The sequence below is a fragment of the Centruroides vittatus genome, unplaced genomic scaffold (genome assembly GCF_030686945.1).
Source record: "Centruroides vittatus isolate TY-2023 unplaced genomic scaffold, ASM3068694v2 contig_694, whole genome shotgun sequence".
In the NCBI taxonomy this organism is placed as follows: domain Eukaryota; kingdom Metazoa; phylum Arthropoda; class Arachnida; order Scorpiones; family Buthidae; genus Centruroides; species Centruroides vittatus.
Window position 1 is genome coordinate 52,225 of NW_027122438.1, and position 25,065 is coordinate 77,289.

The window sequence follows — 25,065 nt, forward strand, 5'->3', positions numbered from 1 at the left end:
GTTCTTTTTTTGTAGTTTATTTCAATTTGAAATTGCTTGTTCGAAATTGTATTCGAATGTAGTTAGCCTGACGATGGCTCATGGAGTGGGCCGAAAACGTTTGTTTTTGATTAAATTTAAACGTTCTCAGCATCAAGGTGTTTTTTGTCTTATGATTTAATAGAGTCTGAGTGAAGTTACCTTTTATATTTCATTACATTTAAAAAAGACATTAAGTATTCAGAAGTAACTGTCAGTTTGCTTATTTTCAAATTATTTTTTCTTGTCATATTTGTCTGTTTCCATTAAGTTTTTTAATAAGCCATTTTTAACTTTATATATTTTTATTTATTCATTAAATAGCTATTTATTTACAAGTAATTCATTCCCAACATCTAGTAACATTCATATGACTTAAATGATCTTCAATAAATCTATTTTCCAAAAATTTCTTCTCTTTAACAAGCATATAGTGCCAAAATTCTTCTTTACCCAATGCTTCCATGTATCCTTTTTCTTGTTCCTAAATTAAATATTCAATTAAAGGAACTATTTTTAATTTTATATGAAATAATTAAGTACAAGTAAAATAAAGTTATTTAATAAATAATAAGTCTGAATTTAAAATTTGAAAACAAAATTTTAAATTAACTTTAATATTCAGATCAAAATAACTGGAAAGTAAATATGTTATAGGTATCCTTTTTGCCCAAAAGTTTGTTTATATTTTTGAATATCAATAGAGTATAGAAAAATCATCACAGTGAAATGTTTTCAATACAACACCAAGGGCTGTAAATAATTAGGCTAACTTTTGGATAAATACGATTAAAGATTAGAAATAAATTTGGCACTTGAGGTAGGCGTTAGGCACCATCTCTTATTAAAATTAATAATTATAATAATTTTAAATAATTTAGATTAAACTGGAAGAAAGGTAAGCAGGAGTTGCAGGTTTGAGTCCTGCTTTGGGCCGATTCTTTTCTTCCAGTTTAATCTAAATTATTTAAAATTATTATAATTATTAATTTTAATAAGAGATGGTGCCTAACGCCTACCTCAAGTGCCAAATTTATTTCTAATCTTTAATCGTATTTATCCAAAAGTTAGCCCGATTATTTACGGCACTTGGTGTTGTATTGGCTTAATGTTATTGGGTTTAGTGTGTTTATTTGTATATATATACCTTGCCAGGGTTGCGATGGCCAACTGAGTGCCTTGAGTGGATGTTTCTGGCCGTGGGCATGGAGGTGTCCCCAGTCGGCACCATAATAGCCGTTGATGGTTAAGTCTTTGGCTTATATATACTGGAAGAGGAGATCAGACCGAAGGTCCAGATAGCATAACTGGCAACGTATGGTAAGTGGGAGTTGCAGGTTCGAGTCCCGCTTTGGACCGATTCTTTTCTGGATGTGGCCTGTTAAGGATTCATAACCAACCCAAAATCTTGATGATTTCTTTTCCAAAAATTGATGTTTCTAACATCTTGTGGAGATTAAAACAGGAAAATTTCAAGCATCTAACTGTTTAGTTAAGTTGTAAAGGCCTAGCAACAAAAGGGTCTTTGTTAGAGCTTTTTTTAATTTACAAATAATGATTACAGCCTCTGTCTGATATACATGTATTTGACTGGCCCTTTGCTGCATTTGAGTTTGATTCCTGGTTAAGATGATGATGTTTCATATGCTGCTTGAGATCAAAGTATATGGTCACCTTGAAGTTTGGCAAAAATTTGAATATTGGTTAGATGACTCAAGGCCGTAGAGTGTACAGGTGGAAGTTTATTAACACATCAAGAAAAGCTTCATATCTTGCCTTACGTTCTAATTATTATAAATGTACTGTATTTTTACAGAATGAACAGAACACCGCATATAACTGGGGGGAGACTAGCATGCCAGTAACCCTGGGGTTTCTGGCATGCCAATTAAACTACAACTAAAAAATAAAATTAATCAGATGTAACAAAACTAGTTGTTAATTAAATGTTAAAGAAAACATTCTTCCAAGTAGAATAAAATAACAACATTCTAATTTGAATGACTTAAAATTGGGACGAGAGAGTTCGTTTACAGGATGATAAAACAATTAATGGCTTATTGAATTGGTGGTGGTGGTAGGTCAGTGTGAATGCTCTGACCATCTACCCTGACCTTAAAAATTTCATACAAAAGTGGATGTTAATTGGTATAAGTTGAGATAATTTACAATTTCTGAAATTTAATATGTTTATTGTTATGTTTTTGAATTGAATTACAATAAAATAAACATAAAACAAGCATAACTCTATCATAAACCTTATAACCGGTGAAAGTCTATTTAATTTTCTAGGGCTAATGTTTGCTGTAGAAAATTAAATAGACTTTCACCGGTTATAAAGTTTATGATAGAGTTATGTTTATAACCCAGTGTTTATAGGAGTTTATTTATAAAACAAGCATTTTTGACACTCCATGAATATTTTACATCATTAGAAAGAAGACAAAATGAATAAATTAAACATGGCATTGCATCAAAAATTATGATTATGAATATAATAAAAACTCATTTGTTTTTCAAGTGCCCTCTAGAGAGGAATGTATAACCTCATTTAAACCGGCATTTCCATAGGATAAACTGGCATGTCAATTTTTAACATACAGAAATATCTAATTTTATGGTCTTCCCCAGATAGACCAAATGGCAGACAATCCATGAAAATATGGTATAGTTGTTCAATAAAATTTATAAGGAAAACACTTTATGCCCACCTTATAGTTTATATTTTAATTTAATCAACGACTATTCTTTTAAAACTGGACAAGAAAATCAATGACAATTCTTAAGCTAGGTTTCCACATGCAATGATTATTAGAACCAGTTTATTTGCATGTGGAAATATGCAAATTTAGGCAATACCCCTTGACTGGTACCAATGATTATTGTATCAGTTAAAGTATATAGCAGGTGTACTTTTTGGAACAGTTACAAAAAACTTGAGTGGCACCAATAATCATTGCGTGTTGAAACCTAGCTTTATATCATCAGAATTATCATTTAAATAGTTAAGAAAATACATAAAAGCCAAAAATTTGTTATTGTAAATTAAAACATTAATATACCAAAGTAATTTTAGTTAGGTTATCTTAATATAGTAGAATACTATACCTCAGTTAAATATGGATTACTCAAGTACATAATATTTTCTTCTTCCAGAAGCATTTCCTTCCACATTACACACTTCCTTTTATTAGTCACAGGAGGCACAATTCGAATCTTTCTATTAAAAAAAGTTATTGATAATTTAATAATTCAATATGCAAGAGTTTATCAGAAATAAAGTTTCCTTATTTACTTTTGAAATGTATAACGCATTGACTGCCAACTACGAGATGACTCGTAGTACGAGTATATCAATGTAAACATGAATAGGGCAAGAACAAAATATCAAGATTGGCTTACATGAACAGAACATTTATTAATAAATGAACAGAAAATATAATCATAAAAAGTTTATTCAAAATCAAGTGAAAGAACAGTTTTACTGTTTGTTATAATTTTTAAAACAATCTTCCATGCAAAGGGCTAGCTTCTCCAGACAGATTGGACAGAAATATAATGTTTCTTGGTGTTTTTTTAGCTTTGTTACAAATTCGACATGGCTTTGTCGGATGCTGTTTTTTTCGGTAGGTGGGATATTCTGTAAATAACGAAACTCTCACAATCTACTTTTTTTGAAACTGGTTGAATCTCTTCTCCAATCAATGCCTCAAAGAATGTTTCTCTAAACTTTATAAGTTTTATTTTAGAAGTTGCTTTTTGAAACAGTTTATGCACATTGTGTGTGTGTGTGTGTGTGTGTGTGTGTGTATATATTTATAATTTGATTATAAAAATAATTATAAACAACACACTCAAGAAAGACATAAATGTGATGCACTCGACTTTATCTCTGATTTATTACTAACAAATTTAGATGCATATCTCTAACTCTGCTGTAGCAAAGTGACTAGTCAAACCATGTCTGTGCACGAATTAACTCGTAGTTTGGCTTTAACGAAGAGCTTTCTGTTACATAAGCCAACTATGAGATAATTTGTAAGATCTTTTTTTAAAAAAACCACATTCTATATGCTTTTTAATTATTACTATGTACTCTAATTAGTTTTTAATAATATAATATAATTAAATTAAGTTGGTGTTTTACACCGGAATCCTGAAAAGTAATGTGGCAGTTAACATGTTAAATAACCTATAAAAAAATCTGTAAGCAGCTTAGAAAATGTTCACGTGTTTCTTATTTTTCAATTTAATCAAATAAATGTGTCAAACTTGTGAACAACAGTAATCAAAATAATAATTTATTTATGTAAATTACAAATTGCCAGTATTATCTAATATTTATTTATGAATATAGTATTCATATTTCTAAATAACTGTTAGATATATAAATATACTATTCTATATATACTTTTTCCTATTGTCATATATGGATGTGAAACTTGGAATCTAAAGAAATTGGACAGAAAGAAGACAGATGCTTTCAAACTGTGGTGTTGGAGACAGCATTGGCGTATTCCATGGACAGTGCAGATCACCAACAAAACTGTCTTACTTGTTAGACATAGTCCAACCGAAAATCTCACTGGAAGCCCAGATAACCAAACAGAAATTGTCCTTTTTTGGTCATATAATGAGAACCAGCTCCCTTCAGAAGGCGATCATGCTGGGGATTGTTAGTGAGAAAAGAGTGCGAGGCCAACCAAGGACTCAATGGCTCGACACAATCAAAAGTGACACTGACTTATCTATAATACAATTGAAGGAGGCTGTGCAGGATAGAGGGGCATGGAGAGCTTTAATTCAGAGTGACAGAGTCAGACACGACTAAACAGATAAGATAGACAGACTATTCTATAAGTTTTAAAACTTCTTACAATTGATTTTTTTATTACTAAGAAAGACAGTGGAACAAACTTCATTGCAGTATCAGAATTTGTCTATCACAGTTATGGAACTAAGCCTGTTGGTATACCAATAGGATTAGTATTTAAGAATAAATTCACAGGCTTATTTTTGAGGTTTATAGAAATATGCAGCATCACTAATGTGAATGATTGAATGACTAAGGCAATTATGACATCAGCCTACTCCTTTGGAGATTGGATCCAAGTAACTCAGGAAGCTTTCAAAGGTAGTCTGATCCATGACAAACCTTTCTCACAAACTGGCTGCCTCCATTGTAGGTCTGACCTAACCTGCAATCAATATGGTAAAAAGCCTCTCTTAGCATCAGAGGGGCTAAAAGAAAGAGGGAAAAAAACAGTACACTAATGCACTCTGAAATATATATAATTAATTTTGTTTTTAATACATCAAATTTAATATTAACCGAAATTTACTCTATATCGGTTTGTATTATTTTTTCTTTTTCTGAAATATAATTAATTCATGTCTAAACTTAGCATTTAATTCTTTTTACCTTATTAATTTCTGGTTCATTCTGGTAATTAAATTTCTGGTAGAGACCCGGCCATCTTTTCTAAGTGCATTGTTATATGATACTAATTCTATTTATTTAAGAACTGAACCCATTAACAAATTAGCAAAATTTTATAAAACTATTTTAAAATTGTGAAGATATCTACATATTAATTTGCTAGAAATGAATGTAAACGTATATAAATTTCACTGTCAACTTCAAGCATTTTTGTGCTCTCTCGAGAACACGGCATGTTTCTTATCGAGCATATCTGCAATTCCTTTACCTACAACAGCATTCATTATGAAAGCTACCAATTCATCTAATGTAGCTACCTTTATTCAGTACACTTCATTCTCCATCCAACTCCATAACAAAAATTTGATGGGGCTAGTCCAGAGATATTGGTACACGTAGCGTACATATATAAGGATTTGTGAAATTGTAAACTTTTACCGAATTTGTAATATACTATTTTCATAAATCTTGTCCTCAACTGCGTTAATTTAGTTTCTATATGCAGCCTCATACTTCATTTGATTAAATTATGGCTACAGAAAAGTTTAGAGATGAATCTAAATGACTTTTAAACTTACCCTCTATATAAATGTCCAGGTATTCTCCGATTAAAACTAAAAACATTTCTATATAATATATTCGTAATAAACATGTTTGTTATAGGATTTATTCCAAATGAGTTTCGTTGCGCCGCTACTTCAGAAAAACAGCATTAAGGCTCGACCATGCTGCCACTAGCTCAACTCCGTAATATCCGGTTCGAGAGTAGAAAATTTCTGCCATGCTCCGATTTAAAAAAAAAAAAAAAAACCGCAGATATCTATGTTTTTCTATCATGTACAGTACAGTACCTAATTAAATGATTTTAAAAATTTATATAGAGTGTTTTATCTGATTTTAGTTAAAAATATCAGAGTTTGACTTTATAAATACCCAAACTTTTCCCCACTCGAGCCAAGTTTCCCGCCATGTCGCAGCATTTTTTTTTTCACTCTGCTCTGTGGGCATTAAGAGGGCCTCTTTTAGCAAGTCTATTATGTGTTCGGCCATGCCCACAACGGGACGGCCGAGTGGCGAGGGACAGTGCCCGACATATCCGGACGGATCATTCCCCGAAAAATTCTTGGAGATTTCTCGACCTGTCCGCATTCGATCCCGGGTTTCCCAGAGTGGTAGGCTGTCACTTTGACCGCTCGCCCGTAGCATCAGATTCGACATGCATATACTTAATTAAACCTTTACGCAAAAAATTCATAAATTTAATATTTAGTCTGAGATTTTATTGATACTTCTTTCTAAAATATTGAATATATAAAATAAATAATCTCTTAAAAAAATTAATGTAAAATTTTAAATACTTAAGTTATTTTTAGAGGGCGCTTCGAGCGCAAAACAAGAAACGAGATGGCCATGTGCGGGATAGTAAATACTAATTTGAAATTATTGTCCTCGTGTATAAAACAGTCGTTTTATTTTCAACCAGGTAAAAAATAAATAATTAAAAATTTAGATTGGCAATGTATGAATTATATTTTGGTATTATTTTATTATTAAAGAATTAAATGTCTAAAATAAGTTTTAACTTTATATGCATTGAAAGAAGCAATTTAAATTTTAAAATTGCTTATTTTATATTGTTTTATCGTCTATAATTGCACTTACACGCATCATTCGAGATAAGCTCTTTTAGATGCAGTTTTTCATCATCACGCTTTAAGATGATGATTCAAATCTATTAATTTAAGTTTTGGATTGTTAACACAATTTTATATGTGAAAAAATAATGTTTATTGATGATATTTTGTTGCACACTTCCACACTAAGAGTGGGGGGGGTGGCCAAGCCATCCAGCCATCAGCCGACTCTTAACATGCCAGCTAGGGTTTCTCAAACTTCCAACTTCTTCACAATTTAATATGGAGATTATAGCCCTTGCAGCTCTTTCTCCGACCAACGTTGCCAGTTGCTAAGCAAAACGACTAGTGAGGCTAATGTAGTGCTCCAGCGCCGCCACGTGGTGACTAGGGGTGATGGAGGACGGTGGCCAGTAGATAGGCATCAGCGTGCACACCAGAGACATGTTTAGGGTCATCGTGTTGCCTAGGTCCTTGCGGGCCCTAGTGTATTTGGGGCATAGGGTTTCTCAAACAGGATCCCAGCTGCTTTTTAACCTGGAAAATCCCGCAAATTTCTTAAAAGTTCACTTTTTTCTTATTTTGTGTTAAGGTTGATGAAATTTTGCAAATAGAAAGTCAAGGACGATGCCAGCCAATGGGTAAGGGGGGGCAAGATGATGTAAATTGATAGAGGATATGAATTGTATGTAGGTAAAATAGAAACGATTCATAAAGTTTTAATCATTTACTATGTACCGGAAAAGAAATATCTCAAATAAAACATTTTCTTTAACTTACAAGAAGCCTAAGAAGATTATTTTAATTAAAACTTAGCATTTAAATAACTTTTTCGAATTTCTAGGGTAGGGCAATGCCCCTCTGCCCCTCCCCCTGGCGATGCCCTTGTAGAAAGTATAATTAACTCATAAACATCATAATACATTTGTATTTATTAATTTTAAACCTACTTATTAGTTTTTTTTAAATTTTTGCTTGTTATGGCATGTCACAGATTGTCAGTAATCAATAGTCAATATGTAGCTTATCTGTGGCAGGACTCTGAAAATTCTTTACTTGTCAGAACCTGTAATATCTGGAATAATTGTGCTTATGTTGTGTTAATTTTTAACCATGCCCAGTAGCTTCAATAACTGCATAATGCCTGGTTGAGCAAATTGGGCAAGGATACAAACGAGTACAAAGTCTGCAAGTATGAAGTTTTTCTTCATAAACCTGATTATTAAAGCCAAACGAACTGCTGTATTATTAGGATATAAGCTGGATGCCGCTATTAAAGCAGCCATAGCCCAGGAAGACAAATCAAGAATACTAGAAAGCAAAAGAAGTACTACAATCTGAAAAATGAACTAGAAATCTTCCAGGCTACAGGTGAAAAAACACATAACATCTGTCTTCTCTTAAATGCATTAAACAGAATTCCACTCACATCAATTGAATTGGAAAAGGCATTCTTTGTAGCGGGACTTTTCATTACTAAAATAAGAATTAGATTGAGTGATTAGAATATTGACCATCTTTGCTTTTTAAAATCTTATTGTAAAAATTTACAATAATATTTTGTATTATGTTTTATTTAAATACAGTATTGAAAATTACCTTCTTACTTAGAAGTTAGAATTTTCAACTCAATTCAAAGGCATTTTTTTTTTTGTTGTTGTATGAAGCTTCCAGCAAACTCTAATAAATTTTTTCTATTTTTGAAAATTTTTATGTAATTCAAAGGTAATTTTTAATATATATATCTTACACAGCATTATTAATATGATTTTGGAGGTTGCAGAACATATTAAATTACTTTAAAAAATGAAAAATAGTTCTATCATTGATTTCAAGATATTTTGTAAATCTTAAAAATAATTCTATCCCGGGATTCCGGGAAACAATTCACTTTTATCCTGGAATCCTGGGACAAGCAAAAGACCGGGAAGTGAGAAACCCTAATGCCATCCTACCACTCTAGGAAACTTGGGATTGAATTCAGATGAACACACCTCAGGAATTTTTTGGAGCAGTTTGGCATGGATTGTTGAGTTTACCAACCTTCTATTTGGTGGAACATTTGCAGATCTGCTAGATTTCAAACAGGACTTGAATAGAAAATCTGCCTGCAAACTTATTGTGGAAACTGATCCACATAATTTTACATGATTATGAAATGACTGTTGAAGTGGAAAACTTGCGATTAGAATGTGAAACTGCATCTGCCCATTTTTCACATTGCAAAGGGTGAATGTTAAACAGGCTTTAGTGCCCATAGGGTGGAAAGAGTTAAATAAAAAGTTGGCACTCTGGAAAATAATAGTATGTTTTGTAGAATTTCTTCTGTTTTTGTGTCTATTCAAAACACCTTGATAAGACAGTTATTATTATTATTATTATGTTGAGTTTAGTGGGTTATACTTGGTTGACACTGGTGGCTGTGTACTATGCCAGACCAAAGTCAAGGCATAGCAATCAAAACAAAACTAAAATTAAATAAGTGTGTCTGTGTCTGTATTCAGGAATTTCCTAACATTGTGGCATGCATTCAATATAGTGGCCTTCTGTAATGTAATGTATGTATTTCTATTCAATTCTAATGTTCCCAGGCTTTTGTGTAGTGTGTGTGGTATCACACCTATAGAGGAGAGAACAACAGGTACAATAAGCACTTTATCCAACCTCCACAGATGCCTTATTTCCTGGGTGAGTTCTGTGTACTTGCTAATTTTTTCAGTGAATGTCTTGTGTATATTTTGAGTGTTTGGAATGGATATGACTATAATATATGTTATTTTATTGTGTTTGTCAATGAGTGGATGTCTGGTCTGTTGTGGTAAATTGTTTTATCTGTGATTATGGCTCTATCGTAGTACATTTTGTGCGTGTTGTTTCCAATACTGTCTGTGGAATGTATTTGTAGTATGGTTCGTGGATGTCTGCTAATTTGTGTTTCTTTGCAAGCTCTTGGTGTATTATATTTGCTACTTGATTATGTCTGTGTAAATAATCTATCTGTGCCAAGAGCTTGCAACCAGAAGTGACATGTTGTATGGTTTCTGGCATGATGTGACATTTTCTGCAAGTGTCATTTGTGATTGTTGTATCTTTGAGTATGTGTTTTCTGTAGTTTTAGTATTTATGACCTGATCCTGAATGGCAATCATGAATCCTTCCATCTCCTCAGAGGCATCTCTGAGCTAACCAGCTGTTTGATGCAGTTTTGTCAACAAAATCTTGGGCCGGGTCATAAGGATGCCTGCCATGGATTGCCTTTCGAGCCCACGATTGCTTAATGGTGTCTATGCTTTTTATATGTTGTGTTGTGTCCATATGATGTGAGTGTAAGTTTAATGGTGTGTTATTTGAGTCTGCTAGAGTTACTGCTTTATGTAATTGTGATGTTTCTTGTTTAATGTAGAAAAACTCTCGTAGTGACTGTATTTGTTTGTAGTGAAGGTTAACTATGTCAATCAGGCCACGTCCGCCATCTTTACGTGGAAGGGTTAATCTTTCTGTGGCAGATTTAGGATGATGTTGTTTATGCTTAGTAAGTGTTGTTCTTGTTTTCCTTTGGAGTTGCTCAAGATCTGTGTGAGTCCAATGTATAACTCCAAAAGAATATGTGAGTACTGGGATGACATATGTGTTTATTGCTTTAACTGTGTGTTTTGCATTTAACTGTGTTCTGAGAATAACAGGATAGTTATTATTATTATTATTATTTGCATTGTTTGGAATTTTATTTTCAAACAGACATTCAATCAATGATTTTTTTGTCTTAATTTCATGTTTTTTTATATTTAAACTAGTTATTTGACAAAGGGATGTATGTGCAGTAGTAAGTTTAGAAACATGATAACCTAGGCTTACAATATGCAGGCATCCCTTAAACTAATGCTACTTTTGCTTTGTATGATTCTATTTTTAATTCTGTAATAATTGTATTTTTACAGATTGTTAAAAATCAAAAGGGACAAAGGGCACTGCTGTTGAAAAATCTATCATTAGTATTGCCACTCTATGCAAAATATATTTATTAATACAAGCAATTAAAGATCAAAATAAAAGAAAATTAAATTTATTAACACAATTTAATTTTATTTCATTTAGTCACAAATAAAATGGCAAATGCATGTATTCGGCAAACATTACTGGCATTTTAAACTTTAAGGAAAAATCTTGTAAAATTGACAACATAATCTGTTCATATAAAGCTGGACAATCAGGACCTGATTTTGCCAATTCTTAACAGTCGAATCCACTCTCCGAGTTTCTCTGAATTCTGATTTCCAAATAATCATTTGTTTTCGCGTGGGAATGAATTAAAACTTATATCGGGCTCCCGTGTGATTTTGGAATTTCAAATTGGAATTCAATTCAAAAGCTTTGCTTTTCCTTCGATATTCACCTTTATTAAACTGTGTTTTTGCATTTTTTACCGAATGCTCATCCTCTGGTATTCAAAAACAAAAGTATTTTATCTGGATTGTTTCAACTGTTCTTGTGTATTTTTGGGATTTCCAAAAATACACAAGAACAGTTGAAACAATCCAGATAAAATACTTTTGTTTTTGAATACCAGAGGATGAGCATTCGGTAAAAAATGCAAAAACACAGTTTAGAAAAATTATTGCAAAAATGCAAAGAATCCTTTACTTGCACATATAGGATGACCTAGGTTTTTGAAGCAATAAAAAAAATGAATAAAAATCTCTTCTTATATGTGAGTAAATACAGTAATTAGGGGCCTCGTGCTCCTAAGTTTTCCATATCTATTCTCAGCTTTCATTTATCTAACTTTGTTCTCGAGATTAAGGAAGGACAGATGGACAACAGTGAGAATTTATAGGTCTTACAATTTTTTTTTTTCAAATTTCAGCCCAATTACTCAACTAATATGTCTTATTTTTTCCCTATTTAAACTTTTAATTTGCATTAACTCCTTTATGAATGAGTGTTTCTGCATAAAATTATTTTGTCATTACATTATTGTTATTACAGTTGAGTCCCGTACAACGCGGGGTATTTGTTATGCATTATAGGAAATCGCGTTATCGAAACCTGCATTATCACATGATTTATGAAAGTTTAAACCTTGGCCTATAAGTTGAAAAAAAAACGTATACCTCTGATTGACAAAATTTGAGGGTTGTTGTTCTCTTTATTTGTGCATTGTACGAGACTCTACTGTAGTTTAAATTATTGCTTTCTCTAACCCTTGCACCCCTAGGGCCAGACCTAATGGGCCTAATGGTAAATGTGCTCCCATGGTAAATTTTTTCAGCCCTCTGATAGTTTTTCTTAGTGCTAAATAATAACATATAATATTCAAGGAAAGATTATAGAAGTAAATTATATATATATATATATATATAAACAAAAACACCTTTTCATACGTTTTTAGCATTTCTTTATAGTTCTAATGAACATTCTTGGTTTGATTTACAAACCTTCAGGTTAGAAGCCATTCTAATTAGGAGTTATGTTGTTCTCCAAAATAGAATAATTCAAAGTTTCTTGGAGGTTATTTAAATTTCTTGTTTTAACTTGAGATTTATAAATTTAAATAAAATTATTTATTGAAAATATAAAATAACCTATAATAAATATTAAATACATCAAATTTGGTGATTTAAAAAAAAAAAATTCATACTGGACCTATATTTATGGGACACTAAAAAATTTACTGTATAAATTATTTATTAAATTTTAAATAATAAATGTTTATTAGAATGTAATTGTTATGCAATAAGTATGTTAGTGATTAATTATTTCTTCATTTCTTTGAACAGTTTTTTTTAGAAACTTCATTTTACTAGGTGGACCTATATTTATGGGATGAACCTTAGCTATAAAAATTAAATTAAATTGTTTAATAAAATTAAAAATTTTACTTTTAATATAGTGTTATCATTTTATTGAAAATCTATTAGTATAATTTTTGAAATTATTTCAATTTATGTATAGTAAGAAATTTCCGTAACTGGGAAATAGCTAAAATGATGATAATGAAAAAGAGAAGGAAAATAGCAGGTCCTCCTCCAGTAGTACCTCGTTCAATGTGGCTAACTTGGTAATTGAATTTTAATAGTTCAGATAATTAATAAATTTAAAATATTCTGTCATAATTAGTAATTTAAAATATATAAACATGACAAATAAAAACATTAATTTAAAATATTTTTATTGTACATATTATTATCATTACTATAGAATATATAATTTTATACATATACATATATATATTATAATGTATGTAATAATTTGTGTGTATAATTATAAATATTAATATTTATTTAAAAGTACTGTATATTTCTGCAGATAAGACGCTAGTTGAATCATAAAAAAAGGTCCCCAAAATCTGGGGTCGTCTTATAGGACAGATACAAAAAAATTAGATTGAAATTTATATAAATTAAAACCATTATAGTAAAACGAACAAACCATAATTATTTACTAGTAGAGAGTAGGTCATGTCCACAAAATAGAATAGCTCATACGATGTTTTTGTGAATAGTCAAGGTTATTACTCAAATGCCCGAATCAGTGCAAATGTTTGCAACAATAGCAAGGCAGAAAATAAAATTTGTTCATTCGAAAAATTACAAATAGGACATAATTCTGTATATGCCATGTAGTATTATTATTCAGATGATGATTGCTGATCTAAACTAAATTTATAAGCCATTGATAGTTTGGAGGTTATCTTATAGGACAGATATATGCTAAAACTATAAAACTTTGATGAAAATTTATACCTTGTTTTATCTGAAGGTTGTCTTATCTGCGGAAATATACGGTAATTATAGAAATTGCTCTGCATAGCACCAAAATTACCACTTTGCAATATTTTTATTAAAGTGGCAATAAAAACCCTAGTCCACTTATTTTGACATTCAGTGTGAAATTGAATCACAGCATGGAAAAACAGCAGAATGTTGAATTCAAAACATGTATATGGTAAGCTGTGAAACTATTGTTCATTTGATCACTTGATGATATCAGTGCCTCCTAATAAAAGTTGTGTAGGCACTCATTCATTACCAGGTTATACCGACCATTATTAGCATAGTTTTTTTAAATTGCTAGCATCCTAATGAGGATATGTTTGTTTAATGTTTGCAGGCTATATAATAATGTCTTTAACATTAGAAAAGCAATTATATCACTTTCTGAAACAAAAAGAAAGGCATATATGGAAGCAAAGTTAAAATTTTTATTTCATTTAATAATTAAACTTATGTACATTTGTTTAATATAATTATAACATAATTGCACAATACAATTAATAAAATTACAATTAAATAAAATTCTGGAATGCAAGATTATTAAACGATATAGGATTTTTTGATCCTGTTACCCAAAGTTCATATCTGTAAGAAACATGCAACAAAAATAACTACATGATTATAGTTTACATATAAAATTATATCAATAAATATGTTATCTATATATATATATATATATTTCTACCAAATTAATTAGGATAATAATTTCATATACAGTACAGATAAAAAACTACCTTATTTTGGAACAATCAATTAATACATTTCCAATTATTTTACACACAATTCTCCTCATTATTTTTATATATAATCTGTGATAATTATTGCATTTCCTAAGTAGAAAATCCTTGAATAATTGAAGAAGTATTATAAACTTTTAATATTTATATTACTTTAGCTTTTGCTACTTATAATTAAATTTATTTAGAACATGTTACGTGTCTATAACGGTATAAGTAAATAATTTATGTAAACAACTAAATTAACTATAGAAATATGTTTGGTCTAATTATATGTACAAAAATGTTCATGAATACTTTCTTATATCTTCATAATCTAAGTTATAACAACATAATGATAAACTGTAATTTAACTAAATATATATAAAAACTAAATTTGATTGTTGTAAATCAAATTTAATTGTTATATAATCAAAATCATTTACCTTTCTTCTTCCTTGGTGTATGGATTTAATTGGTTTTTAGGAGTTGAAGACATTGTCATAAAGCTTGCAAATGTACAGTAAATAGAGATAAAATATCTTTCTGGTAAAAAAAAACAAACTTCTTGTATAAAAAAGTTAATTTTCAATGTATCTAATAATGGTCGGTATAACCTGGCAACGAGTGAGTCTACACAACCTGCTAGAGTGAGCTGCTATCATTGAGTCATGAATTTATCAATAGAGTTTCACTGCTTATCATATACATGTTTTGGATGAACTCTGCTGTGTGATGGCAGTCCTGTGTACCACGCACCTAGCGATGTCATGATGTCACAACAAGTTCAAACAGGAAAGTAGGAAGTGACGTTGAAAACCAAAAGCAGTTTTCATGTAACACCATTCAGTGTTTCCAGATTGGAAATTTTTTATCAACTGGCATAAAATTTTGGGGAATTTATTGGAATGACATTTTTTTTCCACTTTGATTTTTTTCAGTAGACTAAAGCATAAAAGTTTTCACATGACAGAACCTATGAAGTACTATTTAAGCATTGTGATAAAATGTGATATTTGGAGTTTTCATTAAAAAATTATTCCTATTTCTAAGTGACAGCTTTACATGTTACTTTTGCTTTATAGATTCCAAACTGATAAGCCACCAACACTTGCATTAATTTTAACTGATGGCAATAAATAATTTGAAATGGAAAAAAAAATTTAAAACTGGTGAAATGGCAATTTTTTAAAAATTTTCCAGAGCAACCCCTGTAATTAATATTCTATAAATTTAATTTTTTTAAATAAATAAATTTATAACCTTCATAATGTGTATACTCAGCAGAGAGAGAGAGAGAGAGATTACAATCTTACTACATCTGAGCATTTTGCTGAGAAAATTCTTTATTCACAAACATGTTCAATTTAATGCCATAGGTGGTCATCAGGTTTTAAATAAGTTTATGATTTTCATAAACTTATGCTCAGATGTTGTAATAAGATTAAAATTCATAGCCATTTTGTTTTATTGTTAAGAAACAGAAGTAAATCAGCTAGAGGAGATTGTTAATTTTTAAATTGTTTTGGCTAAATCTTGAGTATAGCTGATAGGAACAATAGACTATTCAGTTTCTTTAATAGATAATTAAAAAAATTTTAAATATGGTCCTTCCTATATCTCATTTAATGAAACAAAATCTGAAACAATAACACTGGAGATAGAGTACAACTTAGAAAGTTTCATAAAGTAAAAATGGAAAGTAATTTTAATGATTCAAGCATATTTCTTAAATTATTAATGAAATTTTTTGAACTGATATAATTATCTTTTCTTATTTTAAATAGGCTATTTTATATTTTCATGATATGTCTATAAATTTTTGATTATTTTAATTTATAGGTCTCAGAGTGAAATTACTGTTTTTATTACAAAAGAAGTTAAATTTTCATATATTTGGTTACTTTATTTATTTTTTTTTAATTACATTTCTGAAATATTTTTGTAGCTTAAAACAGAGTTAAAGAGAATATTTTGACTGACTTTTTAGTATATATTTTAATTAATCTGCTATTATTAAATTTAACTATTAATGCAATAAAAATTGATCCATTATTTATCATATTAATGAAAAATCAAAACTTTTGAAACTAACAACATAATTTTAAAACTTCTTTGTGAAATTATAAACAGTCAAACTTACATAAATTAGAATCAGTTGTTACTGAATTATTTTTTCCATTTTCGGATTTCCATTTTCCATTAGAATCAGTTGTTACTGAATTATTTTTTCCATTTTCATACAGGTTTTAGTATTTTTTTATTTTATTAAATATAATAATCACTTCACGCCGACTTTTGTTAATATCATAAGTTACACTTACGTTTTGTGGCGTTATGAATGGTGACTGTTAAGAGTTTTGATAAGTTCACAAGCACTTTCGATAACATACAGTTACCATCTTCAGGTGAAAATCGAATACAACAGTTTTCTTCTATAAGTATTAGATATTAATGGTGCGGTTTTTTTATATATTGTTTAAGTATCAATTTCCCTTAAAAAAATTTTCTTTTTTCAAAAAAATTTAATTGATTTAACTTCACAGTTAGTTTAACCGTTGTTATTTTGTCTGTACCACATTTTATCAGAGACAAAGACTATTGGGTTTTATTCTCATGTGGAATAAAGAATGATGAGAATAAAACCCAATAGTCTTTGTCTCTGATAAAATGCGGTACAGACAAAATAACAACGGTTAAACTAACTGTGAAGTTAAATCAATTAATTTTTTTTGAAAAAAGAAAATTTTTTTAAGGGAAATTGATACTTAAACAACAGTTTTTTATTTCTAAGCTTTCGAACTGCTTGTTGATTTGAATGAAGAGGCTAGATAGAACACCAATTTTAATTTAAAATTGGTGTTCTATCACAAACAATTTTAAATTAAAATTGGAATGTAGTTCAAAACAGTTTGCCTCATTAATCTTATGTCTAAGTCTACATCTGAGGATACAGACTGCACAGTGGTCAATTTCTTTGCTCAATGAACGTTTTTGGTCTTTGAGCCTAAAATGTATAATAGAGGAATTTATTTGAAAACTTACTGTTCACTTAGAAAATACTTCTGCTTACAGAAATATGTTAAAATAATATGTATAATATGTAATAAAAAATAATTCATAGTTAGAATATAACATAAATTAAATTAGTGAATGAATTCTGCTGAAACTGAAATAAAATTCGCTTTCAATTATAATTAAAGTTTTATTTATATAATGATTATACATAAAATATTTATAAACATTTTTATTTTTTTATAATTTTAAATCTTTATTCTTAATATAAGATATAGCATTACAAATAAAAATGCATCTACACATCAAGCTCTAATATACTCTGGTCAAAATAATTAGGGAAACAAGAATTTTGCATAGAAATACATTAACGACAAACAGTTCAGAATGTCATGTTAATGTTACATAATATACAGTAATACATTAAAAAAAAATACGTTTGAACTAAATTATTGTTATATTTTCACTTTTCTGCACTGTTACAATATATTGATCAACAATATGTATGGTACATCTACACAAGCAGAACAAATGAATTTTTAGGGTATTTTACTGACTTTTGTAGGCTGTATGATCTCTATAAATAGCAAAACTGTTGCTCTTCTATATGACAGAATTGATGAGATGACGAGAAATTCTTTGCCACTCCGCAACGAGAGCATATTCCCCTAATTGTTTTCACCAGTGTATTATCAATGTGACTGAAAAATAGATTAACTTATAAAAATGCATATTTTCCAGAAATTAGTCTGAATACTTTATTACAAAATTGACTTAATGTTTATTATTGATTTTCTTTTTTATTGATAGATATGATAAATAATATTTTTAATTTTGAATAAATACAATGCCACTGACTACAATAACTTCCTAAATAAATAATAACTCCATTAAAATTCAACAAATATTAACAACCAACCTTGAAGTGATGTTAAAATTTATAATCTAGAAATTTAATCATAATGTTCTAACATAGATATATTTGATTTGATTTATCAATAATAATAATATTTTTAGGAATAGAACTTCAGAAATATTTGCTTTTGGAAAAAGATTAAATGAGGAATTTAAAGAAGAAACATTAGAAACAGTCTTTACACATCAATCATATATAACTAAAGAAGAAAAGAAAAGAGAAAATTTAGAAGTATCATCGCAAGATTTAGCTTTGAAATTGGTTGATAATTCTGTACTTATTTCAGAAGGTATGTTATTTTACAATTATTATAAAGATAGAATTAAGTAAAATTTGCTAAATAAATTTAATTTATATATCAGGTACAGCTATCATGACTAGATATATCATGGCTTATTTAAGACATGTATTTCCATTTTTACCCGAAGAAGGAATATGGTATGTAATTATATTTGTTTAATTTTTTTTTCATATTGTTCAATTCTATTATTAATTTAATGATGACTATTTTATCCATCAGAAGTAGTAGGACAACGTTTGAAGCACTGTGTTATTATTATTATTATTATTATGTTGGGTTAAGTTAGATATACTCGGTTAACACCGGTGGCTGTGTACTATGCCGGACCAAAGTCAAGGCATAGTAACCAAAACAGAAATTAAAGAAGTGTATCAGTGTGTGTGTCTGTATTCAGGAATTTTCTCACAATATGACATGTATTCAATATAGTGGCCTTCTGTAGAGTGATATATGTGTTTCTATTCAATTCTAATGTGCCTAGGCTTTTGTGTAGTGTGTGTGGTATGACACCTGTAGAGGAGAGAACAACAGGTACAATAAGCACCCTATCCATCCTCCACAGATGCCTTATTTCCTGGGCGAGTTCTGTGTACTTGCTAATTTTTTCAGTGCATGCGTTTTGTATATTGTGAGTGTTTGGAATGGATATGTCTATAATGTATGTGATTTTATTGTGTTTGTCAATGAGTGTGATGTCTGGTCTGTTGTGGTAAATTGTTTTATCTGTGATTATGGCTCTGTCGTAGTACATTTTGTGCGTGTTGTTTTCCAATACTGTCTGTGGAATGTATTTGTAGTATGGTTCATGGATGTCTACTAATTTGTGTTTCTTTGCAAGCTCTTGGTGTATTATATTTGCTACTTGGTTATGTCTGTGTAAATAATCTGTCTGTGCCAAGAGCTTGCAACCAGAGGTGATGTGTTGTATAGTTTCTGGCATGATGTGACATTTTCTGCATGTGTCATTTGTGAGTGTTGCATCTTTGAGTATGTGTTTTCTGTAGTTTTTAGTATTTATGACCTGATCCTGTATGGCAATCATAAATCCTTCCGTCTCCCCAAAGAGGCATCCCCGAGCTAACCAGCTGTTTGACGCAGTTTTGTCAACAAAATCCTGGGCCAGATCATAAGGATGCCTGCCATGGAGTGCCTTTCGAGCCCACGATTGCTTAATGGTGTCTATGCTTTTTATATGTTGCGTTGTGTCCATATGATGTGAGTGTAAGTTTAATGGTGTGTTATTTGAGTCTGCTAGAGTTACTGCTTTATGTAATTGTGATGTTTCTTGTTTTTTGTAGAAAAACTTTGGCAGTGACTGTATTTGTTTGTAGTGAAGGTTAACTATGTCAATCAGGCCACGTCCGCCATCTTTACGTGGAAGGGTTAATCTTTCTGTGGCAGATTTAGGATGATGTTGTTTATGCTTAGTAAGTGTAGTTCTTGTTTTCCTTTGGAGTTGCTCGAGATCTGTGTGAGTCCAATGTATAACTCCAAAAGAATATGTGAGTACTGGGATGACATATGTGTTTATTGCTTTAACTGTGTGTTTTGCATTTAATTGTGTTCTGAGAATAGCATTTAACCTACTTTGGTATTCTTTAATTAATCTTTGCTTTATTTGTATGTTCTGTTAGTTTGGCCTGTTGGAATCCTAAATACTTGTAGAACTCGCTCTCTTCCATGGATTCAATAATGTCTCCATTTCCAAATGCAAAATCTTCTTTCTTCAGGATTCCTTTTTCTATGTGAACTGTTTTGCATTTATCTAGGCCAAATTTCATTTGTATGTCCTTGGTGTATGAATGTGTGATTTGTAGGAGTTGATGAAGTTGTTTTTGTGTGGATGCATAAAGTTTTATGTCATCCATGTACATGAGATGTGACAGTGTAAACTGTGTTGTTTTTTCGTGTCTGATATTGTAACCATATTGCGTGTTGTTTAACATTTTGGATAATGGATTCAAGGATAGGCAGAACCAGAGAGGACTCAAGGAATCTCCTTGAAAAATTCCTCGCCTAATAAAAATTTGGTTTGTTTGTATGGAAGTGTTACTAACCCTGAGATGTAGTGTTGTTCTCCAGTGCTGCATAGTGTTTTGAAAGAATGCAATGAGTGATGGATGTATTTTGTACATGTGTAGAATATGTAGCAGCCAACTGTGTGGAACACTGTCGAATGCTTTTCTGTAGTTATTATTATTATTATTATTATTATTATTATTAATAGCACTGTCTTCAAAATATATAGTCTTCAAAATATATATGTTAATCTTTGTGTGATCTTTATAGTTAATAGAATTACCTTGATGCAGTGGTGATATTCGAAATATTTAACAAGGGGTTCGCTAGCAGAAAATTTTTTCCGTGACAATCACCGACAAACGAAATGGAAGTTTTGGCTAGAAATACAATACCTTTTCTTGCAACCATATATCTAACAATCAGTGGCGTATTTAGAACGTAACAAGCCATGGGAGAAGGCCAGGTAACAATAGTATTTTAGAGCTGTCGACCTTTTTTTTTTTTTTTTAAGGCAGAGAAATTCTTTACCGCAGTATGGCGCTTCTAGAAATAGGCACATGTCATCATCTCTCAAGATACATTATACTTTTTCTTTCGCTGTCCATAGCCCGACACGTCTTCCACAGCCATCATGTATTGTCTCGCGCACATGGCATTCTGGGATCTCTCTTATGACTGGATCTACTTTCAAGAACACTCTTGAATCGATCGCGATTAAACCTCGATTGAAACGCTCAAGAGAGATCGCACCAAGACATACTCCCTGACCTTGCTCACAATCTAGATTGAAATGCTCGGTGCAGACGGGGTATAAGGCCCTAGTTTAGTAGTATTACAGAGTATAATAAAGATGTTAATATATTTTTTTAAAAAAACAAACCTACTGAGAAATGTTCCGTGTGTTTAACAAGGTTCGGGAAACTGAAAATTTTAACAACGGGTTCACCCGAACCCCGTTCGGAAAACTTTAACAACGGGTTCGGGCGAACCCGCTCGGAAAACTGAAAATTTTAACAACGGGTTCGGCCGAACCTGTGCGAACCCGCCGAATATCACCACTGCCTTGATGTATTGATTTATATATTTCAAAGACTTCATGAGATGGTTTCTGGTTAATGATGGGAACTGGGTATACCTCAGAGATACTCAATGAGTCTGGTGGGTCCTTATCATGTTCACAACTTAGTATGTATTGGTACAATATTTAGATCTCTCAGAATCTGCTTGAAAGAACATAAATACAATATTCAGAAGTCTATCTAATACATCACTATCAGTTTTATACTTTTGATGGTTTAGTTAATGTACTGTATATTGGAATCAGGCCAGGCTCATGAAAACCATCAGAAATAAGCATCTCCTACAATATGTGGAAGCCTTTGAAATATATAAATCAACACATCAAGACCGATCTGTTAGCTGTAAATATCACAACACACTTTTGACAGCTTGGAGCGTATGGTTTGAAATTGACACCTAGTAACTTTCAAGGATGTTTTTTATTAATGTTATTTGTTACTTTTGTTTTTCATCACCCGTGTGGGTGATTTATATATATATTGTAACTTTATTTTTTTGTCATTTTTATTATTTTTTTAAATCTATGTTTGTGCATTTTATGTATGAGGGTAATCCCAAAAGTAAGATCTCCTATTTTTTTAAAAATACAAAGAAACGTTTATTTTCAATACTGTTCCATATCATTCTAAAGCTTGAACATTCATCTATTTTTCTACATAATCGCCATTTCAGTCGATGCATTTTTCTACGCACTGTGGCAATTTTTGTATGCCCATGTCATACCAGCTTGCTGCCATGTCATGTTAAACCAATTGAAATTCATCACCAATTGATAGAAGTGTATGGCGAGTCGTGCATAGATGTCAAAAACGTCCTGAAGTAGTGGTGTAGGGAGTTTGCAGCTGATCATACTGAAATTCACGATGAAGAAAAAAGCGGGAGACCATCAATTTCCGACAAGACAATCGCAAAGGTTGAGCAAACTATGCGTGAAGATCGGCGAATCATTCTGGATGATGTCTGCATTTTGGTTCTTGGGGTTTTCCGATGCACCAATCATAGGATTTTAACAGAAAAGTTGCAATGTCGAAAGGTGTGTGCAAGATGGGTCCCACGACATGGCGGTGAGCTGGTGTGACATGGGCATACAAAAATTGCCACAGCGCCTACAAAAATGCATCGACCGAAATGGCGATTATGTAGAAAAAATAGACAAATGTTCAAGCTTTAAAATGATGTGAATGTTATTGAAAATAAACATTTCTTTATATTTTTGAAAAAAATAGGAGACCTTACTTTTGGGATTACCCTCGTATTTTTGATATTTTATATGTTATTTTATTTACTTGTATACTATTTAATTTTTGTTTAAATTTGAAATGTTCAGCATTCTCTAATTATATTCTTTTTCTCATGTTCTAAATCGTTTAACTGTAATGTTTGAACTTTTCATAATCTGAATTGGGTCTTTCAATGAGACTGTTCATTATTAAATAGTTATGTTGCTTAAAAGGTTGTGAGTGCATTTGTTTGAAGATTGGAATAACTCAGTCGTAATAAGACTTGAAAGTACTTACCAATTTGGGGAATTTATTTATGTTTATTATTCCATTAAAAATTTATTGTGTATTATATTTTGGATTTTTGTGTACAGTAAAAATTGCTTAGATGACCACCTGCACTTGATGGGCACCTGTCAAAACAGGCAAAAATTTCTGGCACAGAATAGTTTATATATAGAGTCTTCGTATAAGTTACCTGTATTAAATGACTACCTGTGTAATGCGACCACGGGCATTGATTTTTGGTCAGAAACAACATACAATAACTGTAACAAGCGACCACTTCCACAAATATATCTGGTCTAAACTCTTGTTTGAACTCACCTCAGGCACTTCTCCCACCCTTGAAATTAGGTGCAGGTGTTAATGAATTAGTCTAGCAACAAAGGAAATTCATTTCAGTTTGTTCAAAATTGTCCCAAAAATGAAAGAAATGTGATGTGCTGTCATTAGAAGATTATGTTAAAGTTATCAGAGAAAGTGAAAATGGTTTATCACAACAGCAATTAGTGGCAAAGTTTAACTGTGGGAAAATGCAATTTATTTTACCGTAGACCTACAGTATTTTTCTTAGGGATATAAAATATTGTGCACAATACAGTTAATCAGCTGATCTCATCGTTTGATAAAATTTATTTTATTTTATTTTTTTAAGCTCATATACAGTACATGTGCAATAAATAGTTTCTGTATCAACCTACCTTATTTCTGCAATATTTTTAGAAAAATAATGTCCAAGTAATTTTTCACATGCAAAATATTCAAAACACAATAAATGCATTAATGCAAAAACCAGTTTCACAGGCAACCTTCCTTTTTTGATTCCACGATTGTCATTGATGTAATGAAATCATATGAGAAGAAATAATAAGATCATTTTATTATTAATTAATAATTTTTTATTGTACTTAAGAAAATATTAAATATTAAAAAAATACAGTATTTTTAAAGTTAAAATAAGATTAAACTAACAAAAACCAAAACCAAAGTGGTGGAGAGATACCACACGCTTCTATATCGATGATGTAATACACATAACCGAGGAGTGAACAAAGAGAACCAAGTTGAATTAATTAAGTCGGAAAAAAGAAAGTGTGCATTATAATCAAGAAAATGCAAATACTGTATTAATCTTTAAAATACTGGTATTAAATCTGTCTTATAAAATAACGATGACTTCTGTTAATCGAGTTATCTGATAAGAATAAAATACAGTACCAAATAGCTCTATTGTTGAAAAATCCACTTATTTTTGCTCACCTCAAATTTTGCACACAGATATGGCTAAAATGTGCACAAAATACATCCAGAAATATGGTATTACAGCACTACTCCACCTGTTTTGGACAACCACCTGTCTAAAAGACCACTTTTTGAAGGAACTGTGGGTGGTTGCCATAGACAGGTTTTACTGTACATGAATTTTTTCACAGGCATACAGACGTAACATCAGAATATTTAAAGACTGATTATTTTTCTGTCAAATGTAATTCTGTAAATTTATCATTAAGTTAAAATTTATTTCATCATCATTATAATGGAATCTAAGTACAGTAGAGACTTGTTAATCGGAACCCCGGTAATCGGAATCGCCGGTAATCGGAACGATTTTCAGTCGGACTGTGTCATGCTGAATCGAACGTTTTTG

The 25,065-nt window shown here is 30.8% G+C and overlaps 2 protein-coding genes across 2 annotated transcripts in view; one reads left to right on the forward strand and one right to left on the reverse strand.

The window, feature by feature from the left end:
- Positions 1-304: 304 nt before the first annotated feature.
- Positions 305-6,197, reverse strand: LOC136980324 (large ribosomal subunit protein mL63). Its single transcript, XM_067276415.1, has 3 exons — positions 6,037-6,197; positions 3,127-3,238; positions 305-502 (listed from the first exon to the last, which is right to left on the reverse strand). The coding sequence occupies exons 1-3, from the start codon at positions 6,108-6,110 to the stop codon at positions 362-364; spliced, it is 327 nt and encodes a 108-aa protein (XP_067132516.1). The 5' UTR covers positions 6,111-6,197; the 3' UTR covers positions 305-361.
- A 660-nt stretch (positions 6,198-6,857) lies between these two features.
- The window catches only part of mRpL44 (mitochondrial ribosomal protein L44), a 52,105-nt gene continuing 33,897 nt past the window's right edge, over positions 6,858-25,065 (forward strand). Inside the window, exons 1-4 of the mRNA XM_067276429.1 lie at positions 6,858-6,941; positions 13,045-13,150; positions 18,614-18,801; positions 18,875-18,950. Of these exons, the coding sequence (XP_067132530.1) occupies positions 6,863-6,941; positions 13,045-13,150; positions 18,614-18,801; positions 18,875-18,950 (449 nt within the window). The 5' untranslated portion in view covers positions 6,858-6,862. The remainder of the gene's footprint in view (positions 6,942-13,044; positions 13,151-18,613; positions 18,802-18,874; positions 18,951-25,065) is intronic.